Below are 22,156 nucleotides of genomic sequence, written 5' to 3' on the forward strand. Positions count from 1 at the left end.
TTTTTTTAAACACTTATTTTATGTGTAGGAATGTTTTGCCTACAGGTATGTGTGTATCATGTGCGTGTCTTGTGCCTGCATAGGCTGGAGGAGAGCACTGGATCCCCTGGAACTGGAGTTGTGGATGCTGGGAATTGAACCTGGGTCCTCTGCAAGAGCAGCCAGTGCCTTTAACCTCTGAGCCTTCTCCTAAGCCCCTAAGTAAATGATTACTTTTGTTTCTGAAATATTTTCTCTGCCCTTGACTTTTATATAAAGCCTACCAAAGTGTGTCCTCTCTTACATATTCTCTTGTTTCTTGTAGTTTTTTTAAAAAAAGATTTTTTTCATACCCATGTGCGTAATTATAGTTGGTTGAATTCTCATGGCTGTTTGTACAGTCATCCCAACGTCGCCCAGTCTGTTCTGTCAGTAGGGATTTCGGTTGCTTCCACTGTTTTACCCCAACAACAAGGCTGTCACGATCTGCCATGGACACTTTGCTCCGTACATGCCAGTGTTATTTTAGGATATCCAGCATTATCTAGGAGTGCATTGCATTGAGAGCATTTGGCCATACTCAACTTGCTGGCAGTAACGAATCTTTTGTCAGGGTACATATGCTAATTTTCGTTCTACTAGTGCAAACTGTCTGACAAGGACCCATTTACACATCTCCTCACCTGCTGTTATGGAGCGCTGGCTCACTATGATGTTATTTGGAACTACCGAGGCTGAGTACCATTTATATGTGCCAATTGTCCCTAAATCCACATCTAGAGTTTGCTTCACATTTTTACCCTTCTGTAGAACTTTTTCTTTTAATAGATTCTTCGTAGTCAAAACAAGATTTGTATTCTATAAATTAATCTTTCATCAGATATATGGATTACAGAGGTTGCTTGCTCCGCCTCTTTGCACTGCTGGGGAGTGGCCTTGTGAAGGCTCGGAAGCAGCCTCCCACCAAGGTACTCCTTCAGTCTTCAGTTTTGTTTCTTAATGCCATGCCCTGCCCCGCCTGTCCTGCCCTGCCCTGCCATGCTATGCCCTGCCCTGCCATGCTATGCCCTGCCCTGCCATGCTCTGCCCTGCCCTGCCTTGCCCGGGCTCTGCTCTTTTCTTGTCTTTCTCATCTGGTTATTTTTTATTGGCAGACACAGGACCTTGCACGTTATAGATAAATAAATGCTCTCCCACAAAACCTCCAGGCCAATGGTTCTCAACCTTCCTAATGCTGCGACACTTTAATACAGTTCCTTATTTTGTGGTGACCCCCAATATAAAATTATTTACATTGCTACTTCATAACTGTAATTTTGCTACCATTTTAAATTGTAATGTAAATATCTGATATGCAGGATATTTGATATGTGATCCCCCAAAAGGGTCACGACCCCCAGGTTGAGAAATAATGTCCTAGGCCTTGTTTTTATGGCATCTTTTTCATTAATTAATTAATTAATTAGTTCATTTTATATCCTGTAGATATCTGATATGCAGGATATCTGATCTATAAACTCCCTTCTACCAAGGGGTCATGACCCTCAGTTTGAGAAATACTGCTGTAAGCCTTCTGGCCTTCTTTGTTTTTTTTTTTATGGCATCTTTTTCTTTTCACTAATTAATTTATTTGTTCATTTTACATCCCAATCGAAAGCCTTCTCCCTTCTCTTCTCCCAGTTTCACCCTCCCACCCACTTCCCCATAACCTCCACTTCTCCCTGGCCTACCAAATTGCATCAGAACTTAGAGCTCTCCTCTTCCGCTGAGGCAGGACAAGGCAGCCCTGCTAGAGAAATGGGATCTAGAGGGAGGCAACAGAGTCCAAGCCAGAGACAGCTCCTGCTCCAGTTGTTAGGGGACCCACTTGAGGACCAAGCAGCCCATCAGCTTCATGTGTGTAGGAGGCCTACGACCAGTCCATGCATGTTCTTTGGTTGGTGGTTCAGTGTCTGTGAGCCCCCATGGGCCCAGGTTAGTTGGCTATGTAGGTCTTCTTGTGGTGGCCTTGACTCCTCCAACTCCCTAACTCTTCCACAAGACTCCCTGAGTTTCTCCTGTTGTTTGTGCTGCAGGTCTCTGCATCTGTTCCCATCAGCTGCTGGATGAAGCCTCTCAGAAGACAGTTATGCTGGGCTCCTGTCTGCAAGCACAGCAGAATATGATTAATAGTATCAGGGGTTGGCTCTCTCCCATGGGGTGGGTTTCAGGTTGGGCCAGTCATTGGTTGGCCCTTCCCTCACTCTCTGCTCCATCTTTTATCCCTGTACATCTTATGAGCAGGACAGATTTTGTGTTGAGGGTTTTATGGGTGAGTTGGTGTGTCCTTTCCTCTACTGGAAGTCCTGCCTGGCTACAGGATGTGGCCACTTCAGTCTCACTATTCCCCGCTGCTAGGAGTCTCAGCTAGTGTCACCCCCATATCTTCCCAGGAACCTCTCCCATCCCACATCTCCAGCTTGTCCCAGAGATGCCCGAACACCAACTTCCCTTCTCTCTCCCAGCCTTCCCGCCCCATCCCTGCTCTTCCTACAACTGATTCCCCCCTTCTCCTCTCCACTCCTGCTCCCACACAGTTCCTTTTCTCTCCCCTTCCACTTCCAATGTCTATCTTATTTCCCCTTCTTAGTAGGGTTCAAGCATCCTCCCTTGAGCCCTCCTTGTTACTCAGCTTCTACACTGCTCTAGGCCTTTTGTTTTTATGGCGTCTTGACGAGCAGAGAACTTACTAATTTTATTCATTTATTTATTTGGAGACAGGGTCTCATATTGTAGCTCTGGCTGGCCTGGAACTCACTGTGTAAAGGTATTGCTGTCAAGCATGGCTACCTGAGTTTAGTCCCTAGAACCCAAAAGGTGGAAGAAAGGCACCAACTCCCATGGTTGTCCTTTGTCCTGTACATGCTGTGTTCTGTAAACGGTGCCAGAAATAGTTTTAAAAGTTTTCATTACCCAGAGTCTGAGAGTTATTTTCTTATATTTTATCTTAAATGTCATATCTTTGCTGTGACATTTGTTCATGTGTGCATGTGTGTGTGTGCATGCACGCGTTGGTGTTAAATGTGGTGTCTTCCCATTGAACTGGATCGTGTTTTGACGAGGCATGTTCCTTTCTCTGCCTTCCAATTCTAGGACTACAGGCAAACACAATCATGTCCGACTTTTTGCATAGGTTCTGGGGATTTGAGCTCAGGTTCTCAAGCTTGCATGGCTAGAGCTTTTACGCACTGAACCGTTTCCCCAGCCTCTATGATAATTTTTTTTTTTTTTTTTTTAGAAAATAGTAAGTTTTTGTTATTAAAATAAGTGATCATAACAGGAGACAGAGACGAACCATTGTTGTAACTCATGGTGTGAATTAAAGCGATGTTCTGATTTTCTGTGGCTGAGAAACAGCATTACCCAGCTTTAATGGTTTAAAGTAATTATCTTAGCTTTTAAATTTTAAGCTATGTTATTTTTGAAAAAGGCTTTAGAGGCTCATACTAGAATTCATGGTTGTAGTCCAGTCTGCCCTTGAACTCTCAGTTCTCCCGCTGTAGCTTCCTCAGGGCTGGGGAAGTAGATGTACCACTATGCCCAGATTATGCTTCCTCTGTCTCTCTGTCTAGTCTCTGCCCCCTGCCCCCCCCCCCACTTTTGTTTGGTCAAGAACTTAGAAAGAGCTCAGTTAGGAGGTTTCTACCTACCAACAGTGGATCAGTAAGATGGCGTCCTCTTCTCACAACCATGACACCTTTGTTGTATGTTAGCTTGTTCCTTTTTCTTCACATGAGGTCTCATTCTCTTGGGCATCTGCCTGTGATATGGCTTCATGCAGCATGATGGGGTTAGGGTAGTCTCCACATTTCCATGGTAGGTGGCTTAGAAGAGACTTGTGTTCCAAGCATGAGCATCCCAAATGCAAGTATTTTCAACAAGCAAGGAGAGAAAGCTGGCAGGCAGCCAAGGTCTGTGCCCAGAACTGGCCGAGCTTCACTTCTGTATTCTGCTTGTCAGAGCAATTGCACAGCTCCCTCACACTGGGTGTCGGGTAGAGAAATCTGCCGATGGGAAACTGTCAGTCACATTTGGGTAGGAAGAGCATATGGGATGGAATGGGATGAACATATGCGATGAGACGAGCATATGGAATATGATGGGAAGAGCATATGAGATGGGAAATATGTTGTGGCCATCCTTGGAAAATGTAATTTGTCACAGTTTGCCTCTAGCTACAACTTCTCTTCTTTTGCAACTGCACTAACCCTGTCCAATAAGACAACTGAGTTTCATCCCATTATCTACTGACGGAAGACTGGTCCATAGCACTTTTGAAAGGCAATTGGACATACGTCTGCCATTTCTGCTGCTTCCTAGAGTTCTGTTTGGCTCATGGTTCTCCCCTTGATTCTTCACTCAGCATTCTGAGTCACACTTTTTATAAGAAATAGCCCATGACTGCAGTGGAATGTCCTTCTTAGATACGTCCAATGCCCTGGCGGTTCAAGTCTTGACTGCTCACTTCATTTTGCAAAGTTGAAGTGGATTTGATTTTCAGTTTTCATGTGAACTGTACAACACGGGTAGTGATTCTGCTACTATTACTGACTTAAGAACCTTGAGCTTTCTCAGGGATCCTGTCGTGGCTTGCTCCATTAGATGAAGTCACACTCTCACATCTCTTTGAGTCAGCTTCTTCTCTGTCCTGGGCTATTTGAAAGTCCTCTGTGGCATAGTAGCCTTGCGATTCTTAGAAACTTACAATGCAGTATTAAATAAACCCTCAGTCTCCACCCTAGATCTCCTGAGAGCTCTGGACTCCATGAGCAGCAGGGTACCTTGTTCTGTATAACAATCTGCTTTGATAAATGCTGGGTTTATGTTATTGAGGTTTTTTTTTTTTACTGCTGGGCACCTTCCGGAGAGGATCCTTCTTTAGAAAGACCCAGTGATTGGATAACGAGACAGATGTACGAGAGTTTATGGGAAGGTTCTTGAGCAACAAGGTTTAAGTTTCCAGGTTGCCAAACTTGCAGTATCTGGAGGTGCAGAAGGGTCGTGGCCAAAGGGCTTCTATCCCATGAGCTTTCATACCATCTCCAACCATCCCTTTAATCTGGCTGTTTTTTCTGACTTATATGTCCTCTAGCATAAACTGGTAAATGTATGTACCCTGTTCCCCTGAGTCATGTGAGCTGTTCTAATAAATCATGGATCCTGTGGGGGTATGGTGAGGGTTTTGTGGAGACCCTAACTCTAGCCAGCTAATCACAATTCAGTTCATAATCTAGGAGCTTTCAGTTGTCATCGGAAGTTGAGGGTAGTCTTGTTGGACTGAGCTCTCAAAGCTACGGGATAGGGTGACGTCTCTCGGTAGGAGTGTCAGAAACAAAACGAATTGAATTCTACACCTGTGCCCATGTCCCCTGGAGACTATCTTGTTGGTGGTGGGGTGGCTCCCACATACCTGGTCATAGGCATATTCTGTTTTAAGTGGGAAAACCGAACAGGCAAGTAAAGCAGAGAAAAGTTTTCCCTTATAAAATTTATTCTGAGTCATGATGTCTCTGCAGCATTGCCTTACATCTTACTGAAGGCATAGGAAACGCCTTACAATTACATCCTCTTGGCCTGCTGAAATCATACTTTACTAAAAATTTCTTCATTTGAATTTTGCATATGTTGTTTTACCTTGTAAACCTCAACTGAGAGGGGTTGGGGATGAGAAATTGCTTGGATTTTGAGTCACCCAGTCATGCTTTTGTATAGTTTTTCTGTATCTACTAAACAACAAGAATCGCAACAATAGAGATGCCCACATCTCTGTTCAGTTATCTGTTGTGTAGTGAAACCAGGCCAATTTAATGACTTTAAACAATGTTTAAAATTTTTAGATGCACTGTGTGTTTGGGAATTTGAAAGGGCCTAGGAAGTCATCAGCATGGCTGCCACGGACGGAGAGCCTCTCTCCACGGGGGTCTCTTTATTCATAGGTCTGGAGTTCTGGTGCTTCCTCCTTCAAGTTCTTTCCCTTAGGTATCTCATCTCTAGGGGCTCTTTCTACCACTTGGACATCCACCAACACGAGGATCTCCAGATAGTCACACATTTTATATGATGGCTGGTGACTAGGAGAGAATTTTGCCAAAAAGAAGTGATAGTCTCTGAAGCCAAGAACAGAGGAAGGGCTGACGTGTGTGCCATTTTCTGTCTATTACAGCAGCGAGAGGAGCTCATGCAGACTCAAGAGGGAGGATGGTGCGCCGTGCCTCTTGACACAGCGGGGGCTGGTCACCTTGCAACAAGTTTCGGGGAGGGGACTCCTTCGGCCGTGTGACAGACTGCTGCAGGGTTGCAATGTCACCTGTCCTACGTGGACTGCATTGGCCCTGTTGTATTTACTGAGCAGGCCGTGCTTCCCCGAGTTGTGCATTCTGTCACTAGCCACGCTTTCAAACTTGAGTGTGTAGTTTGGACTCACTTTGCCCGGCCCCATGCCTCCCTCATGCCAGCGTCTTGGAGAAATACTTGGTTGCTACAGTAGGCACATGAGGGATGCTGCCAGCAGTGGGTGCAGGCCAAGGCTGCTGCTGTTTTACTGTGCACAGGGGCTGTCCGGCCTTCACGGCAGTCATGCCAGGAGGGACCACTGAGGACGCCATGTTTTCTTTACTCGCCCTGAAACCTGGGAGGGAAGCCTCACCGCTGTTTTTCTGCTATGAGAATGTCTTGGTTATTTTTGGTTCTTTTCATGTACATTGTAGAGCCCTCTCATTGGTTTCAGGAGAAGATTTTTTATACTATCACTGGAATTTCATCCTAACTTTCAGGCTTTATGGGGAAAATGACATTTTATTGCACTGAGTCTTATTTGTGGAGTATCTATCAGTTTACTGTTTCTTTAATGTCTTTCAGTAACATTTTATAAAGGACCTGCGATTTTTTTTTTCTCTTCAAAAATTGCTTTTATTTACATTTTAAGTTGAATTTTACTTATCTCTTTAAGAATTTCATAAATGCATATAGTTGTTTATCTTATTTCCCTTCCAACCTCTAACTTTTCTCATGAAACCACTTTATCTGTGCATTCCAAAACCTGTATCTTCTTTCCTAAAATACAGACATACATACACACACATACATACACACACACACACACACACACACACACACACACACACACACACACATAACCTACAGAGTCCAGTTGGTGCTTCAGGTGTGCACATGGTTACAGGACCAGCCTATGAGAGGAGAGGCAACACCCCTGACAAAACAGACTCTCTTACCCTCCGCTGCCAATAGCTTTCAGCGAGGACCTGGGACCTGTAACCCCCTCCCCTATCTGCACTGGCTTATCTTGGCAGGGTGCACACAGGCACACGCTGCTGGGAATTCCTGACCTCTGGCTCTTAGGGTCTTTGTACCCCTCTTTTGCCTTGGGGCAGGGAGGAGAGAGGACAGTCACACTTACTCTCTGCACAAGCTGTAAGTAGCTCTGCATGAGCTACTGTCCACTTACGATTTCTTTCTTTTTCTTTTTTTTTTTTTAATTTTTTGAGACAGGCACTCATGTCAGCTAGGCTGGCCTCAGATTCCTCAGGGCTGTGTGTGAGCAGAGGCATGTGCCAGCACACCCATTGAAGAGTGCATGAGTCTTTCTTAGAGACGTTTCATGGTCTGAGATACTTGGTTGCTTTTCTATTTGGGAACTGTTATCCCTGACTCATCCAGATGAAATCTGAAGCAGGTGTCTAGCGTCTAGCCCTAGATGACAAGAGTCAAAAGTTAGGATTAAACTGGCAGCTTCCAGTCTCCGGGAAATCATGCCCCCCCCCCCACTGCAGTCACCACTAGAGGGAACCCTGAGCAAGCTTTCCTCAGGCAATGGTGCCTACCTGAGAGTGAGGAAGAGTTCCTGGTGGGATGGGAAGAGACTGGTAAGGATATCCTCAGTCACCATTCTGCATGTAACAAGTTCTGCTTTGCTTTTTGGAAGATAGTTCTTTCTGAGTGTGATGACACAAGGCCATAGTTTTTTTTTCTTTTTCTTTTTTTCTTTTATTTTTATTAATTACAGTTTATTCACTTTGTATCCCAGCAATAGCACTCTCCCTCATCTCCTCCCAATCCCACCCTCTCACCTTATTCTCCTATGTTCCTCCCCTAGTCCAACGATAGGGGAGGTCCTCCTCTCCTTCAATCTGACCCTAGTCAATCAGGTCTCATCAGGACTGGCTGCATTGTCTTCCTCTGTGGCCTGGTAAGGCTGCTCCCCCCTCAGCTAGAGGTGAGCATAGAGCCAGCCCATGACTCTGACTTCATATCATAGATGGTCCCTGTTCCTATTACTGGGGAACTGTCTTGGACACTGAGCTGCAATGGGCTACATCTGTGCAGGGGTTTTAGGTTATCTCCATACATGGTCCTTGTTTGGAGTATCAGTCTCACAAAAGACCTCTGTGCCCAGATTTTGGGACAGACATCAGAATAAGCAGAGGGGAAGAGCATAAATCACCCAGCAGATCAATGAGTTACTATTTAGAGAGGCTTTCACCTGCCAAAGGATGTATAGGTAGTTCGTGAGAGAGCCAAGTCTGGAACTCAACTCCCCAGTTTTCATACCATAATTGAGAGTGGAACTGAGGGTGAGCGAGTGCTGGTCGGGGCTTACTTATTCCTATTTATCTGTGAAGTGGGTGGGTCTGTGAAGTGGGATTATATTCATAGGCAAGACTGGGAGGGTGCATGCCTAAGTACTAACCTTGGTTTGGAAGAAGTCCTTTGTTGTGATTGTTGCTTTTAAGAAATCAGATTGGACCTAAGTGTGGGGGCTCTGCCATTTTAGCAGATGGAAGGCTGAAAAAGGAGGATCTTGAGTTCATGGCTAGCCTGGGCTACATGGTAAGAGCCTGCCTAAAAGAAGAAGAGAAGGAGAAAGGAGGACAGGAGAGGAAGAAAGAGGAGAGAGGAGGTGGGAAGAGGAATAGAGATCAGAGAAGAATTACATTGACTGCGATGAGATAGCCTTAATTTCAGAGTTATCTTTGACTGGCTTAAAATGTTCATTTTATATTTGGGCTTTTGCCACCCACCTTAATAATCTGAAACTATCAGTTTATTTAACTTAATTTGATGATTTCCAGACCTTTTCTTCTTTGGATTCATACTGACTTTTGAAATACAGTGCAGTTATTAACTGTTCTTTTCAGAGAACACAGAGTTCGGCTTTTCTCCACTGCTCAGCTCTTTTCAAGTCTCCTGTGACTGTTCTTGAAGTGGTTTCCTTTAGTGTTATTGCTGTGTCTCCTGATTCACCTTGATATAAACTTTCTTTGAAAACTGTCTGCACTTTAAAAACTCTTTGATTCTGCATTTGCCATAAGAATGAGGTATTCACAGCTCAGAAACTCACAACTTGACCAAATGCAGAGAGTAAGTGTGCATGGAATGTTTGGCCACAAATGGGACATCTGTATCACACCCTTTGCCTGTAAAGCTCAGGGAACATTGCAAAAGACAGGAATAGAAAGATGGTTAAGGCAGAGACTGGCGAGGACCCGGGCCCAGCAATGACTTCTGGACAAGACTGGACTCCGACACTCTTACCGCAGCTGTGGCTGTGTGCACAGGATCAAGCCATCCAAGGTCCAGCATGGAGAGGGATGGGGCTTGTGCACTCTGACCTGTGGAGCTACCCACAGTCAGTGTCTTGTGGGGAGGAAGAACCACTTTTCTTTAAGGGCATGGTCCCCTGTTAGTGAGCATGCTCTAGAGGATGGCCTCATATTCATGAGTATATGGAGAATACAAATTGGACTTCATGGGCTATTAAAAAAAAAAAAAGATAAGTTGGGAAGAGTGGATGATTGTAAGCTACCTGACATTGATGCAGGGAACCGAACTTGGGTCTTCTACAAGAGATACCCTCTTAACTGCTGCGCCATCTCTCTGACTCCTATAGGAAGTTTCTAAGCCTTTAGTTGTGCCCACATTTTAAAACAAAAGCCAGTACCTTACCAATTTCTTGCATTGCTTTTGCAAGTCCCTCCCCCCTTTTATTGCAGTACTGGGTTTGACCCTCCCACATGTGAGGCAAGAGCTCTGCCCCCTGAGCCACACATCTATCCTATTGATGGATTTCACTGTAGGAAATTTATAGAGGAACATCTTATAAGGAAAAAAACCCACATATTTAGCATTAGTTCTTTATTATTATGGTGAAATCCATCTTCAGGAGAATTTTTAGGTTCAAGGTGGAACGGCTCTGATAAGCCGGAGATTCAGGAAGAGGGACAGTGTGTTGAAAGGCAGAATAATGATTCTAGACGGTTTTCTAGCTCCCTGAAGATGGATTTCTTGGTTGGTAGTTCAATCTCCGTGTGACGTGTTGGCTATTCAAGGGAAGGAGAATTAGTCTTTCTGAGAAGTATTTATAAAAGTGAACCCTGGGGCTTGAGGGCAGAGCTCCCTGGTGGAATGCCTGCCCTGCAAAGGAAGAGGAGTAAGTGACTGCCAGGTCAGTGTACTGTCTCAGCAAGGGCTCTGTCAGCGTTCTGTGCCACAGGAGCAGGGCGAAACACAGGGCCTCCATTCTACTAAGGGCATCATTAGAACTAGGCGAGGTGACACACATCTGTTAGTGCTGCTGGAAGCATAGGCAGAAAGGTTGCTGGGGCCAGGAGTCCGAGCCTGGGTCCCACAGTGAGGCCGCATCTTCAAGACAAAGGAAAAGAAAATGGAAAATAAATCAAATAGGAAGCCAGCTTTATTATTAAAAATGTTATGTATATTTTATAGCTTTTTCTCTACTAATATTATTTGGTGAGCATAATGAATGACTATCTTAAAAGTCATTATTGTTGAGTACAGCTCTTCATGATTCATGTGCAGTAATTTGATGAAGAATGAGCCCATCATTTATCTGAGTGCTGTAAAACCTCTGTCTCCTACTGTCTGCAATAATAGAACATTTCTTCTTGGCTTTAGATTTCCTCCTTCCTCACCCCTGAAGCCATACCCGAAGAAGCCCCTGTATCACAGAGATGTTATTAAGTTTCCAGAATGGAATGATCCCCCACCAGGCACTTCACAAGAGAACATCCCAGTGAGGCCAATCGTGATGGTAAGTGCTTTGGATAAATGCTGCTGGGCTGGATTTTGGCTCCACATTCCCCCAGCTCCTGGGAAAGAGGAAGTCATTGTATCTCTGGTGTTGCCATTGGTGAGTTAGTCACCTCAGTGAATAGCTTCATACCCATGCCCACACAGTTGGCCCTGGATGAAGCCAGTGAGTCATACAGCAAAAACAAAACAAAACAACAACAACAAAAGTAAATAAAAAGAGATGAAAGTGAGATGGGGGCTTTGAGGTAGAAAGGTCTGGAAGGAATGCAAAGGAGATACAAGACGGCGAATGAAATGTGACCAGAATGTATTGTGTACATGTATGAAACTGTCAGTAAATAAATTAATGAAAGCATTAGTCATGATTTTTAAAAAGTGATGATGGGCTCAGTTCAGGGGGAATTATCTAGTGAGCTAAGGCCTGAGCCAGTTCTTTCTAGTGATGCTTAATGAGCAGTGTTTGGGGAGTACTGTGAAAGGACACCACATCACATCTGTCAATGGGTGAGAGGTCATCTAACAGGAAGATTGGCTCATATTGTTTTCACTCTTGCCTACTGACATTTTGATGGAACACGTGGTAGTTTTTTTCATATGTCCAATCAGAGCAGATTTCTGTTAGATTCCCTCCCTTCTAACCTTTCTTGTCCTAGAGTTTACTTTTCTTCCTTGTCTTCTCCTAAACTGTGTCTCAATTATTATATTAGGTGAAAGTGAGAAAGTAGGCTGTCGTATGACCCCAATACCCAACACAACACAGGAACAAATATGGCCTCTCTGGTCTCTAACAGCAGCAGAGTGTGAAACATACAACTTCCTCCTTCTTTTTTTATACCTTCTTCTTAAAATATCCCCAGTACAAGACTGTCAAGATTGAGATGATGCTATAAAATACCATACAGAGAGAAACTTTGAAAAGGCAATTTGGAAGAAATTTACTAACCTGATTTAGGTTAATCAAGTGTTTTAAGACTAGACATCAAAATAGTTTGTTTGCAAAAATGTGAGGAAACTGATTTTAACCAATCAAATCAAAATAAGAAAAAAGAGCTTCCCCCACCCCCAAAGCCATTATGTGATGTCTCAGCTTGGAGAGAATAAGCTTGGAGAAGCTTAGACCTATCAAAGAGGATCTGGGCGAAAGAGGACACCAGTGACAGAAGTGGGGATGCCACAGGGGCTTGCAGGTATGCCGAGGAAGGTGATGATTTTGGTGTCTGTTTGACCACAGTGATGGTTTATATGAAGTGGGAGCACACAGCAGGTGGGCGGAGACAGGACCATGGAACTTAGAGGAGAGACTGTACCTGTTGCTCATTTACTTATTCAAAAAGGTTCATTAAGAGTGTCCCTGTGTGGTAGGTGTGCAAGCTCCCTAGAGTCAGTGATGTGTGGCACATTCTCTACTCTTACAGTTTAGTAAGAGAAAAATGGTAAAATAGAAGATAGTGCTAGAGAGCAAAATGGAACCATAGAAGTGCTAGCTATTTGAGGACTACTAATAACTAAGTAGTGACCAAGTGTTGATTCCTAGTCAAGAAAAGTGAATATGGAAACACTTAGAAACTGGATGTTCTTTTCTCCAGTCTGTTTATTTAAACACCCGACAGACCCCTCTAAGTCAGGCTTTCTTCAGGAAGACAGTTTTTCTCAGCTGCATATGCAGGCTTCCATGCCATCCATGTGACTTTCCCTTTCTCTTCTGTGCAGTTACTATGTTGCCACTTTCCCCAGGAAGACCAGTGCTTACTAGCACATGGCCACCCCTGAGCAGAGTCTTGTAATGGCAATAGTCCCTTCCAAGCTCGGGAGCCCCGAGGATGCCAGGACCCTAGAGCCATCCACCCCCCCTGAACTCTCAAGTCTTTAGTTTCCTCTCCAGCCATCAGCATGCACCCAGATTGCTCTTGTGATACATTCTGGGTCTGTCTATTCCTGTGTCTCCCTCTGACACGGTACGCAAGCTCCCTGCTTCTTATGGGATCCACCACAGCTTGCCCCTGCTTCCTGTGGAGGACCCAAACCGATAATGGTAGAGTAGGATGCTTCTCTGTAGGGGGACCTTGACACAGTTTGTAGAATGAGGTCAAGATTTTCTCCGTGATGACAAAAAAGTATTTGACTTGTGTCCAATAGCCTAACTGGGACACGAGGTGGTAGGAACAGGGCTATGGGGTGCTGTGTGACCTGCAGCCTGTCTAAGCTGTCATTGTCCCCTCCAGAGGGCTTTGCTCTTACGCCTTAGCCGTCCAGAGGCTATCCTTGTTGGGAGCTTGCTTTTCCGCCCTTAGCAGTTGCCTGGGGTTGGCTTGTCTTCTCATACTGTATTTAATAGCTGCTTATAAAAGAGGATTCTAGAAAGTACATTATCCTCATTTTAAATGATTACTCAGTTGGGACAATGTGAATTAAGGCAAGCATGTCTGGACTTAATTTTGAACGTATAAAAATGTATTCCACTGGCTACTTGGAACTCCCCCGGGAAACATCAGTGCTTTACTGACGCACTCACTGCCTTAGCTCTTTTGCCATTCATTGTAATATGACCTAATATGACCTAAGCCTGAGAGTCATTCATTCCTTCTCCGAGGTCCATACAAAGAAAGTTAGCTTATACTTCTAACCATTCTCAGCCAGATTACAAGTAGGAAAAGTCAAAGACGTTTCTCCGAAGCGGTAGCGTTTGGTACTAAATCTGTATTTTTTCTCCCACTATCTCACCTCCTTCCAACCCTTCTTCCTCCCCACCCCCTCGTGCCAAACTAGAATTCTGAGATGTGGTTCAAGCGCCACAGCATCGCTATCGGAGAGGTGCCAGCCTGCCGTCTAGTCCACCGCAGACAGCTGACCGAGGCCAATGTGGAGGAGATCTGGAAATCCGCCACATTGTCACAGTACGCGCTTTCGATGCTGCAGAATTCCAGGGGTCTTCTTTCTGCTCGATCTCCTTTCTACTCTCTGCCTATTTAGTTTTCTGAAATTATGTTTTAAAAAACCCACCTTTGTATAATCTGTACTTATGCTCTTTGACAAACATAATTTACCTGAATTTTGAGAAATTTCCATTGTTAGATATGTAATAGTTAAAAAGAGGAGTTTACATTCTTCTTTCGTTGTCATCCCCTCCCCTCCCACCCCTTGAGCATGCTCTCGATGTGGAACCCAGGTTGACTTTGAATTCTCTAGCACGCTGTCCAACCTTTGAGGGCCGGGATCGCATGTGTGCGCACTACCATTCCCAACTTAAAGTCTATAAGCTTTTAGTAGCACCGACATCTCCGTTTCATAAACACATAATGGAAAAATTTGGCTTTAAGTAATGTTACTTAAAAAAATAGTTTTGTTTTTTTTTTAAATTGAGGTTGTTGCATGATTAAGTAATTAAAGAAGTATGCTATTGGAAAAGGATATTTTAATGTTATTTCGAACACATTCAGCTTCTAACCCATTGTCTAGAAAGTTTGGGTGCAGTACATGAAGATAATGCACCTTAAAGATTGATCTTTTGGGTGCTGAGGGAATGCTCAGTGGGTAAGGGTGCTTGCTGTACCTCAGTGCCCACCCTCACCTCTAACTGCAGCACTCTGGGAGAGAGACGTAGATTCCAGGAGCATGCTGTCCCACTAGCCTAGCTGAAACAGTGAGCCTCAAGGTCAGCGAAACCCTGTCTCATCAAACAGGATGGAGGCTTACAGGGAAGAAACATGGCATTTGTCTCTGACCTCTAGATGAACATACACGGTACATGTTTTGGCTCACATGCATATACCTATACCAACTTACACCCATACACACACAGACACATATACATACACACACACACACACACACACACACACCCCACACAGATCTCTTGTACTGCTCGATTTTTAGCACTACAAAAATAATGATGAAAAAGTTTCGAAAATTACTTGAGGAATAACTTAATCTTTTCAGTTTACAGAAAATCCTTGGCCTGGACTCCTTAGAAGAAGTTTTGAACAGCAAGCTTGTCAACGCCAAGTTCATCATCCACAATGTGTACAGCGTCAGCAAGCAGGGCGTCGTCATCTTGGATGACAAGTCAAGTAAGGGCTCGCAAGCCGCCTGCCCCTGTCCCACCCCCACTGAGAGCTCTCAGTTCCCAGTCTGTCTTTGCCTCAGCCCCAGCTGAGCTGGCCCTGGTCCATATATTCCATTTTCTGTCAGCGCCTTTTAGCCAGTGTTTGGCTTTTTTAAGACGCCATAAAAAGATGAGTTTCTGGGGATGCTGACTCAGGACAGTGCACTCTGAGTTTGGAGCAGAGGTCCTCAACCTTCCTAATGCCAAGACTCGGACACAGCTCCTCATGCTGTGCTGACCCCCAACCACCGAATTGTTTTCGTGGCCACTTCATAACTGGATTTTGATAGTTATGAACCGTAATGTAAGTACCTGACATGCAGCCTGTCTGATATTCGAGCCCTGTGAAAGGGTAGTACACTCACCAAGGGGTCGTGACCCACAGGCTGAGAATCCCCACTCTGGCTCCCGGCTAGCTGCCTAGGTGTTTAGTGGGTCCATACTGTCCCTAGAGAAACTCCAGACATGTAGGACCTTCAGTCCTAAGGAAGTGCCCGAGTGCATTTTAGGTCCAAGTGTCTAGAGGTTTCTTCTTTTCAATTTTGGAGTTAGGGTGTTATGTAGCCCAAGCTGGCTGGATGAAATGCCCTCCCACCCCGCCCTCTGCTGTTTTCATTACCATGGGGTAATGATTCGTGTGCCAACCACTGAACTCAGGGCCTGTGCATGCCAGGCAGGTACTCTGTCAGTCAAGCTACTTTCTTGGCCCCACATTTGGGTTTCTGGCTTGCCTTTTCAGAGTGATATCAGTGAGTTAGATTGTCCTGGATAGTCTTTATTATTATTATTATTATTTTTCCTATAGTAAGATTACCCAAAATGTTGAAAATCTCTTCATTTTTTAAAAATAAGTTATCCTCTCAGATGGCTTGCAAATCAAAGCCAAAACAAACCATCCAACCAAAAAAACAAAACAAAACAAAAAAACACCTTTATTTTTTTTTAATTAGGAAGAAGACAATCATGTGCCTATAGTAGACCACAGTCATCATATTTATTTGTTTGTTTATTTATTTGTGGCAAGCTTTTATTATGTAGTACAGGCTGGCCTTGAACTTAAGATCCTCCTCCCTCAGCTGACAGGCAAGTGTCATCATATCTGACACAAGATTACAGAACCCTTTCTTCTTCTAGATAAGGGTTAGACTGGAATTTGGTGGGCTCTTTGAGTTGATCTTTAAGTTCTTAGTGCTGAGATTGTCTGGAACTAAGTGACTTTTGGATATGAGAAGATGGTGTGGAACTTTGGGACATCACCTTTTAAATGTCTTGGTGCACAAACTAGTAAAATATCTCATATTACTTGGAAAAATGACACATTCTTATAATACTGTATGTGTGTGTATGAAGAGAGAAAGAGGGGGAGGAAGAGAGAGATCGAGAAAGAGAGAAAGAAAGAGAGACTGAGTTATAAAGAGATGAATAAAATATCTTTTTTTTTGTTTTCTATAGAAGAACTTCCTCATTGGGTTCTGTCAGCTATGAAGTGTTTGGCAAATTGTAAGTACTAATTATCTGCCAGTTTTATAGAATTAACAGAAATTAGTGCCTTGAATTAGAAATTTCTCCTGCTCAGTGGCCTGGGCGTTGATTTGACACCTGTGTGGCTGGCAGGGAATTACTTGGAGACCACTGTGCATTCCTGCAGATTCCCGACTTAGTGGAAGGATTGTTAGATTACAGTCTTAGTGTCATTTAGTTCCCGCATGGTCTCATGGGCCTAACCACAGTGCAGATAAGTCCATGCCACTCCCAGGAGCTCATCATAGGAGTGAAAGAAATGAGGCACTACTGTTTATGATACAGTAGCAGCTTCCTACTGGTCTGTAGAACTTTTACTTCTAAAACATGCTTGTTCAGGATCTGCCATGTTTACATCTCCAGCTCGCCGGGCGGCTCCAGTCCCCTGCTGGGTGTCAGCGGGCAGAGATTTAAGAGGGACAGAAGTATTTTAGAGGGCTGGCCTGACTGAGCTGCAGGGCGACTCCGGAGAGGAACCTGCTTGCAGAGAAGCAAGACAGACAGTCTCAGAGACCTGCATGTACAATCTGGAAGCCTGGGCCACGGTGTCTGAAGGACTGTTCACAGGCAGATAAGATTTCTGCAGCAGACACACGGCATGCGTTTCATTGGCTGTCGTGGGCACATTGAAGGAACAGTATAGTGACAGCTCATGAACACTACCATTTTTTTTTCCTTGTGATTTTCGGGAAACTTAACCCAAAGAATGTATGTGTGTCTGTGTGTGATTTGTATGTGTGCATACAGATGTTGTGCCTATGCTGTGGAGAGCAGATGATTTTGAGGAGTCACTTCTTTCTACAGTGGATTCTTCCCTCGGATTATCTGGCCCTCATGGCCAGCATTCTTACCTGAGGAGCAGCCTAATCTGCCCCAAACGTGATAGTAATGAAAAGTCTCATTATTTTAGTTGATTGATAATGGCAATATTGGGTCTCAGAGAAGCTCTTTCATCTCAAAGCTACTTCAGGAAATGGTTACTGTCTTATTTTTACATAGGATCGCCGTATGCAGAGCCAGGTGTATAAATAATTGAATTAGGAAACTGAATTATTGATTTACCTGGACTCAGTTTTGTTTGGTTATAGGATGAAGCTAACCACTGGGCCTCGTTTGTTTCACACTCTCATAGTTGTGCACTCTCATTCTGAATATGTATGGCAGCAGCAGTTCGCATAAAACTCAGAGTGTCCAGGTTTAACTCCTAAAATTTTCATTGACTTTTGGTTGATATTTTGGGACACTCTGAGATTAGAGTAATGTGGCTTCAACTGGGTGAAGAAATACTTAAAATTTTAAAATTACAGGTTTGTGTGTGTGTATGTGTGTGTGTGTGTGTAGCATTCCCATGTGCATGTGTAGCAAGTGTATGGAGGTCAGAGGATGGTTGTAGGAGTCAGTCTCTCCTTCCACCCTGTGGGTTCAGGGCTGTGAGTGCCTTTGTCCACAGTGCCATCTTGCTGACCCTGAAGTGATTTTTATTCCTTCTGCTCAAGTATGTAAAGTAAATGTAAGTTATGTCTCTGGCCAGAGTTGGCAGTGATGAGATAATGGTACAACTGCAAAGCTCCAGCACTCATTCTGAGCTCCTGGAGAACCACAGATCTGAAGGTTACCAGCTGGGACTGAAGCTATAAAGTGTGTTAAAATGCTTTAAGGTGTGCTTATATTTGTGTCTGACTTTCCTTGATGACTGGAATGCAGGGAATTGTATAATCAATTCCCCACTTGACACATAAAGCCACAAACACCTGAAGCAAGGGTGGCATGACTGGACAGTGAGTAGAGGAAAGACGTTACATGTGTCTCATGCGTATGAAAGAGTGTTGGAGGAGGCACATGCCTTACACATGAGAGCAACCTCTACAAATGGTTAGCACATCAGAGGCCTTTGTATATCAGATACAAGAGGTGGCCAAAGGACAGGTCAGCCTGTTGGGTAGTTCTATGAACTCTCTAAACTTTCCCAATTCTCCTGTCCATCAAAACTTACCTTCAGTCTGTCAAAGTTCATGACATGTTCTTTGTCCTTTAATAAGTACACATTCCCACTGAGTCCTCTAAAAGGGGACAGGCTAACTATCTGATGTGCTGAGGGCTACTTGCCCTTTTTCCTACAAGCCTGCTACTCTTCCTTCTCTTACATGTAATTCTTAAGTCGCTGAAGACTGCACATATTGTCCGGATGTTTAGGTGTGGGCCAAACCTTTTATGGCTGCTCACAATGAAGACTGATGGATGCTAAGTAATGCAAAACCGGATTAATTGATTCCTTTTGTTTCTTTGTGTGTATGTGTCAGAAGAGCCAATCACAAATGGAAATAAAGCAGCCAAAGCATTTCATTCCAGAATCTGTCAGAAATAAGATTTGTAAAAAGCTGGATTAAGGAAAAAAATGTTTTTTAAACTACAGGTGATTAAGAAAGAAAAGACCCATGTTCTGTTTTCTTTCAGGGATTTGTTATTCATATTTTTATCAAAGATGTGACATTCTCAAGGCATATAATTGTTTAGAATGAATCACTCATATATTCTGGCAATCACTAATTCTGCAGTATGTCTTGCTTGCTGAGACATTTTCAGCTTTCACTTGATTAAGCTTAATAAGCAAGGAGGAAGTAAGCAAAATGTTTTACACAGTTGCTGCTGGGTTTACGTGCTACAGCACATAAACACATCTCATTATTTTACCCAGTAAAGTAAAGAACAGAGTGGAAAGGGTAAAAGATGTTTGGTTTTCATCTAAGGATTTTATTTTTAAGTATGTGTATACACATGTGTCTGTATGTGAGTAGGCACACGTAAGCCGATATACTGGTAGAGCTCAGAAAAGGGAATCAGATCTGGAGCTTCAGCTGTAAGTGATGGTAAGCCGCCTGATGTGGGTTCTGGGGACCGATCTCAGGTCCTCTGCAGGAGCAGTACTTACTGTTAACCTCCGATCCACCCTTCCAGTCTCCATAAAGAGCCATTTTATGGTGTCCTAGGGGATTGTATATTGTGGTCCAGAATGGTTTCCTCTGTGTTACACCTAGAATCTCTTAGCTCCCGCAATTCTGTGGGAAAAACTTCCTTGAATTCATCTTAGCTGCTCCGTTCACTCTCCTGGGTATAGCACTTCATTGGGGTTTGACATCCTCGTCCTCTGCTGGTCTGGAGCTGGTCACCGCGATTGCCCTCCTTTTCTCCCATGCTCCTCTTAGGATGAGCTATTTTCCCCAAGGCTCCAGAACCTCCTGTGTGCCCGTCAACATGGTTACATAAACCCGTACTCCTTGTATAGTGCTCTGGGTTGCTGCCAAATGGTACAGATGATCTTATATTCCTCAGAGGACCTGGATTCTGGCAGAACTTCCCTCTGTCCTGCTGTTGGCATAGGACATGGTCAGGGCCACCCTGGGTCAGGGTTTCTAAGGTGGCTTCAGCTTTGCAGTGTGAGCAGTTTTCTTTCGCTGGCTGGGCAGTGACCGATTGGAGTTCAGGATGAATTGACAAAATAGAGTGTAAAAATCTTTCTCATTATCTTTTTAAAAAGCATTTAAATTTTCATTTGTCTGAGACAGTTTGTTAGGAGAAGGTGATTATTCCACTCAACTGTATGACTGTATATATAACTTGTGAACTCAGGAAGGTGTAGAAAGTTCTTGATAATTCATCTGTTGCATATTAACAAACTGCTATTTTTATTAACTTTATTAAGACTAGGAATATGTTGACTATTTTAAAGAAAATTGTTTACGTGAATGAAGTTTGCCTTGACATAAAAAGAGAAAAAGCATGCTTTACTGTTAAAATGGAGATGCATTAAATGCTCTTCATTTTTATCATATATTCAATTAAACATAAACCATCCTTGTAGGAGTAAAAGGTATATGTCATTGCCGCATGAAAACTTGTCTGTGTGTCTTGGATAGCTGTGCACAGCCCGTGTATGGTCAGACCACGGGGCTTAGAAGTGCTATGATTAATGTCCCATTAATCATTCTCTCTCTCTCTCTCTCTCTCTCTCTCTCTCTCTCTCTTAAAAGGGCCCAACTGCACAGACTGGAAGCAGCCTATGTACTCGGGGTTTGAAAAAGATGTCTTCAAAACTATAGCAGATCACTATGGTCAGCTGAAGGAACCTCTGCTGACGTTTCATCTTTTCGATGCTTTTGTCAGCGTACTAGGTGAGCGCGTGGCCACCGTATCAACACGTTATTATTGGATCTCGTCTGCCGTCACTGTCTTGAGAGTTTGATAGGAAAGCTAGGAACATTTTCTTTTCTTCCCCCCCCCAAAAAAAAATCCTTTTTAAATTTTGATTTAGTATCTCATTCTCTCTTTATTTTTTTCATATTTATGTAGATTATGTGTAATTTTTTGAGAACTTCATCCATGAGTATTTTTATTAGCATATATTAGTTATAAATAATAACAGGGGTCCCATGAAGACATTTTTATGCACATATATAATACATTATCCTTTCTTATGCCTTTCCAATCCTTTCCTCTTCAGAAACATAACCCTTCTATTTTCATGTCTCTCTTTTCTTTCTTTTTTTAATTTTTTATTTTTTTAATTTTTTTTATTTTTGTGACCCAAAGAGTTTCACTAGGTTTCCTTATGGGAGTCTGGGCAGGAGCTGTTAACAGGATCCTTGCACCTTTTAGTGGTTATACCAGTGAAGAAAGTGTTTCTCTCTCCCCCAGCCACTGTTAGCTGCTGGCAGTTTCTTAGGGTGGAGTGGGGCCTCGTGACCTCCCCCACCAATCTTTATCCATGATGCAGGGTTGATGTGCCCAGTCTTGTGCAGGTCCTATGCAAATAACCACAGCTTCCCTGAGCTCTTGTGTGCAGCAGCCGTGTCACGCCTGGAAGACAGCAATTTTAACCCCACCCACCCCCTTCTCTGGCTCATATTCTTTTTCCCCCTTTTCCATGGTGCTCCTTGAGCCTCGTAGGGGGCGGGATGTCCCATTTATGGCTGAACACTGAGTACTCACTTATTCTCAGCACTTTGATCAGTCAGAAGTCTCTGTCATCCAGTGAAAGAGAAGCTTCTCTGACCAGAGCTGATCACAGCACTACCCTGTGGCTGTAAACATGGATATATCCTTTTACCAAGATGACAGTGGTTGCTTCTCCACGAGTGCAGGGCGTTGTTAATTCCTTCCCATGGAGCAGGGCCTCAAATCCAATCGGCAAGTGGTTGGGTACTGCCAAAGCAGTCATGCCACTGTTCCACAAGAGCAGGCCCCCACTGGTGGGTAAAACCATTGGTGACTCTTTGCTCCTAGCAGCCTGTATAGTACCTTTCTGCACAGTAAAAGCTAGCCGCATAGGCATTTTCAAAATAAAAACTGACAGAGTGCTGAATTCTTGTTCCAGAAAGGAGTAAAAGAAAATAGTTAACTTGCAAAACCCAAAGCAAAGACCAGCAGGTTTTATTTCTAAAGGAAATA

The 22,156-nt window shown here is 43.7% G+C and overlaps 1 protein-coding gene across 2 annotated transcripts in view; it reads left to right on the forward strand.

The window, feature by feature from the left end:
• Window positions 1–22,156, forward strand: part of Depdc1b (DEP domain containing 1B) — a 66,393-nt gene that overhangs the window by 24,997 nt on the left and 19,240 nt on the right. For both annotated transcript variants that reach the window (XM_055601932.1, XM_055601933.1), the window contains exons 3-7: window positions 10,951–11,086; window positions 13,855–13,982; window positions 15,025–15,155; window positions 16,643–16,690; window positions 20,740–20,880. In XM_055601932.1, the coding sequence (XP_055457907.1) occupies window positions 10,951–11,086; window positions 13,855–13,982; window positions 15,025–15,155; window positions 16,643–16,690; window positions 20,740–20,880 (584 nt within the window). The remainder of the gene's footprint in view (window positions 1–10,950; window positions 11,087–13,854; window positions 13,983–15,024; window positions 15,156–16,642; window positions 16,691–20,739; window positions 20,881–22,156) is intronic.

The sequence above is a fragment of the Psammomys obesus genome, unplaced genomic scaffold (assembly GCF_907164565.1).
Source record: "Psammomys obesus unplaced genomic scaffold, mPsaObe1.curated_primary_1811, whole genome shotgun sequence".
NCBI classification, from domain to species: Eukaryota; Metazoa; Chordata; class Mammalia; order Rodentia; family Muridae; genus Psammomys; species Psammomys obesus.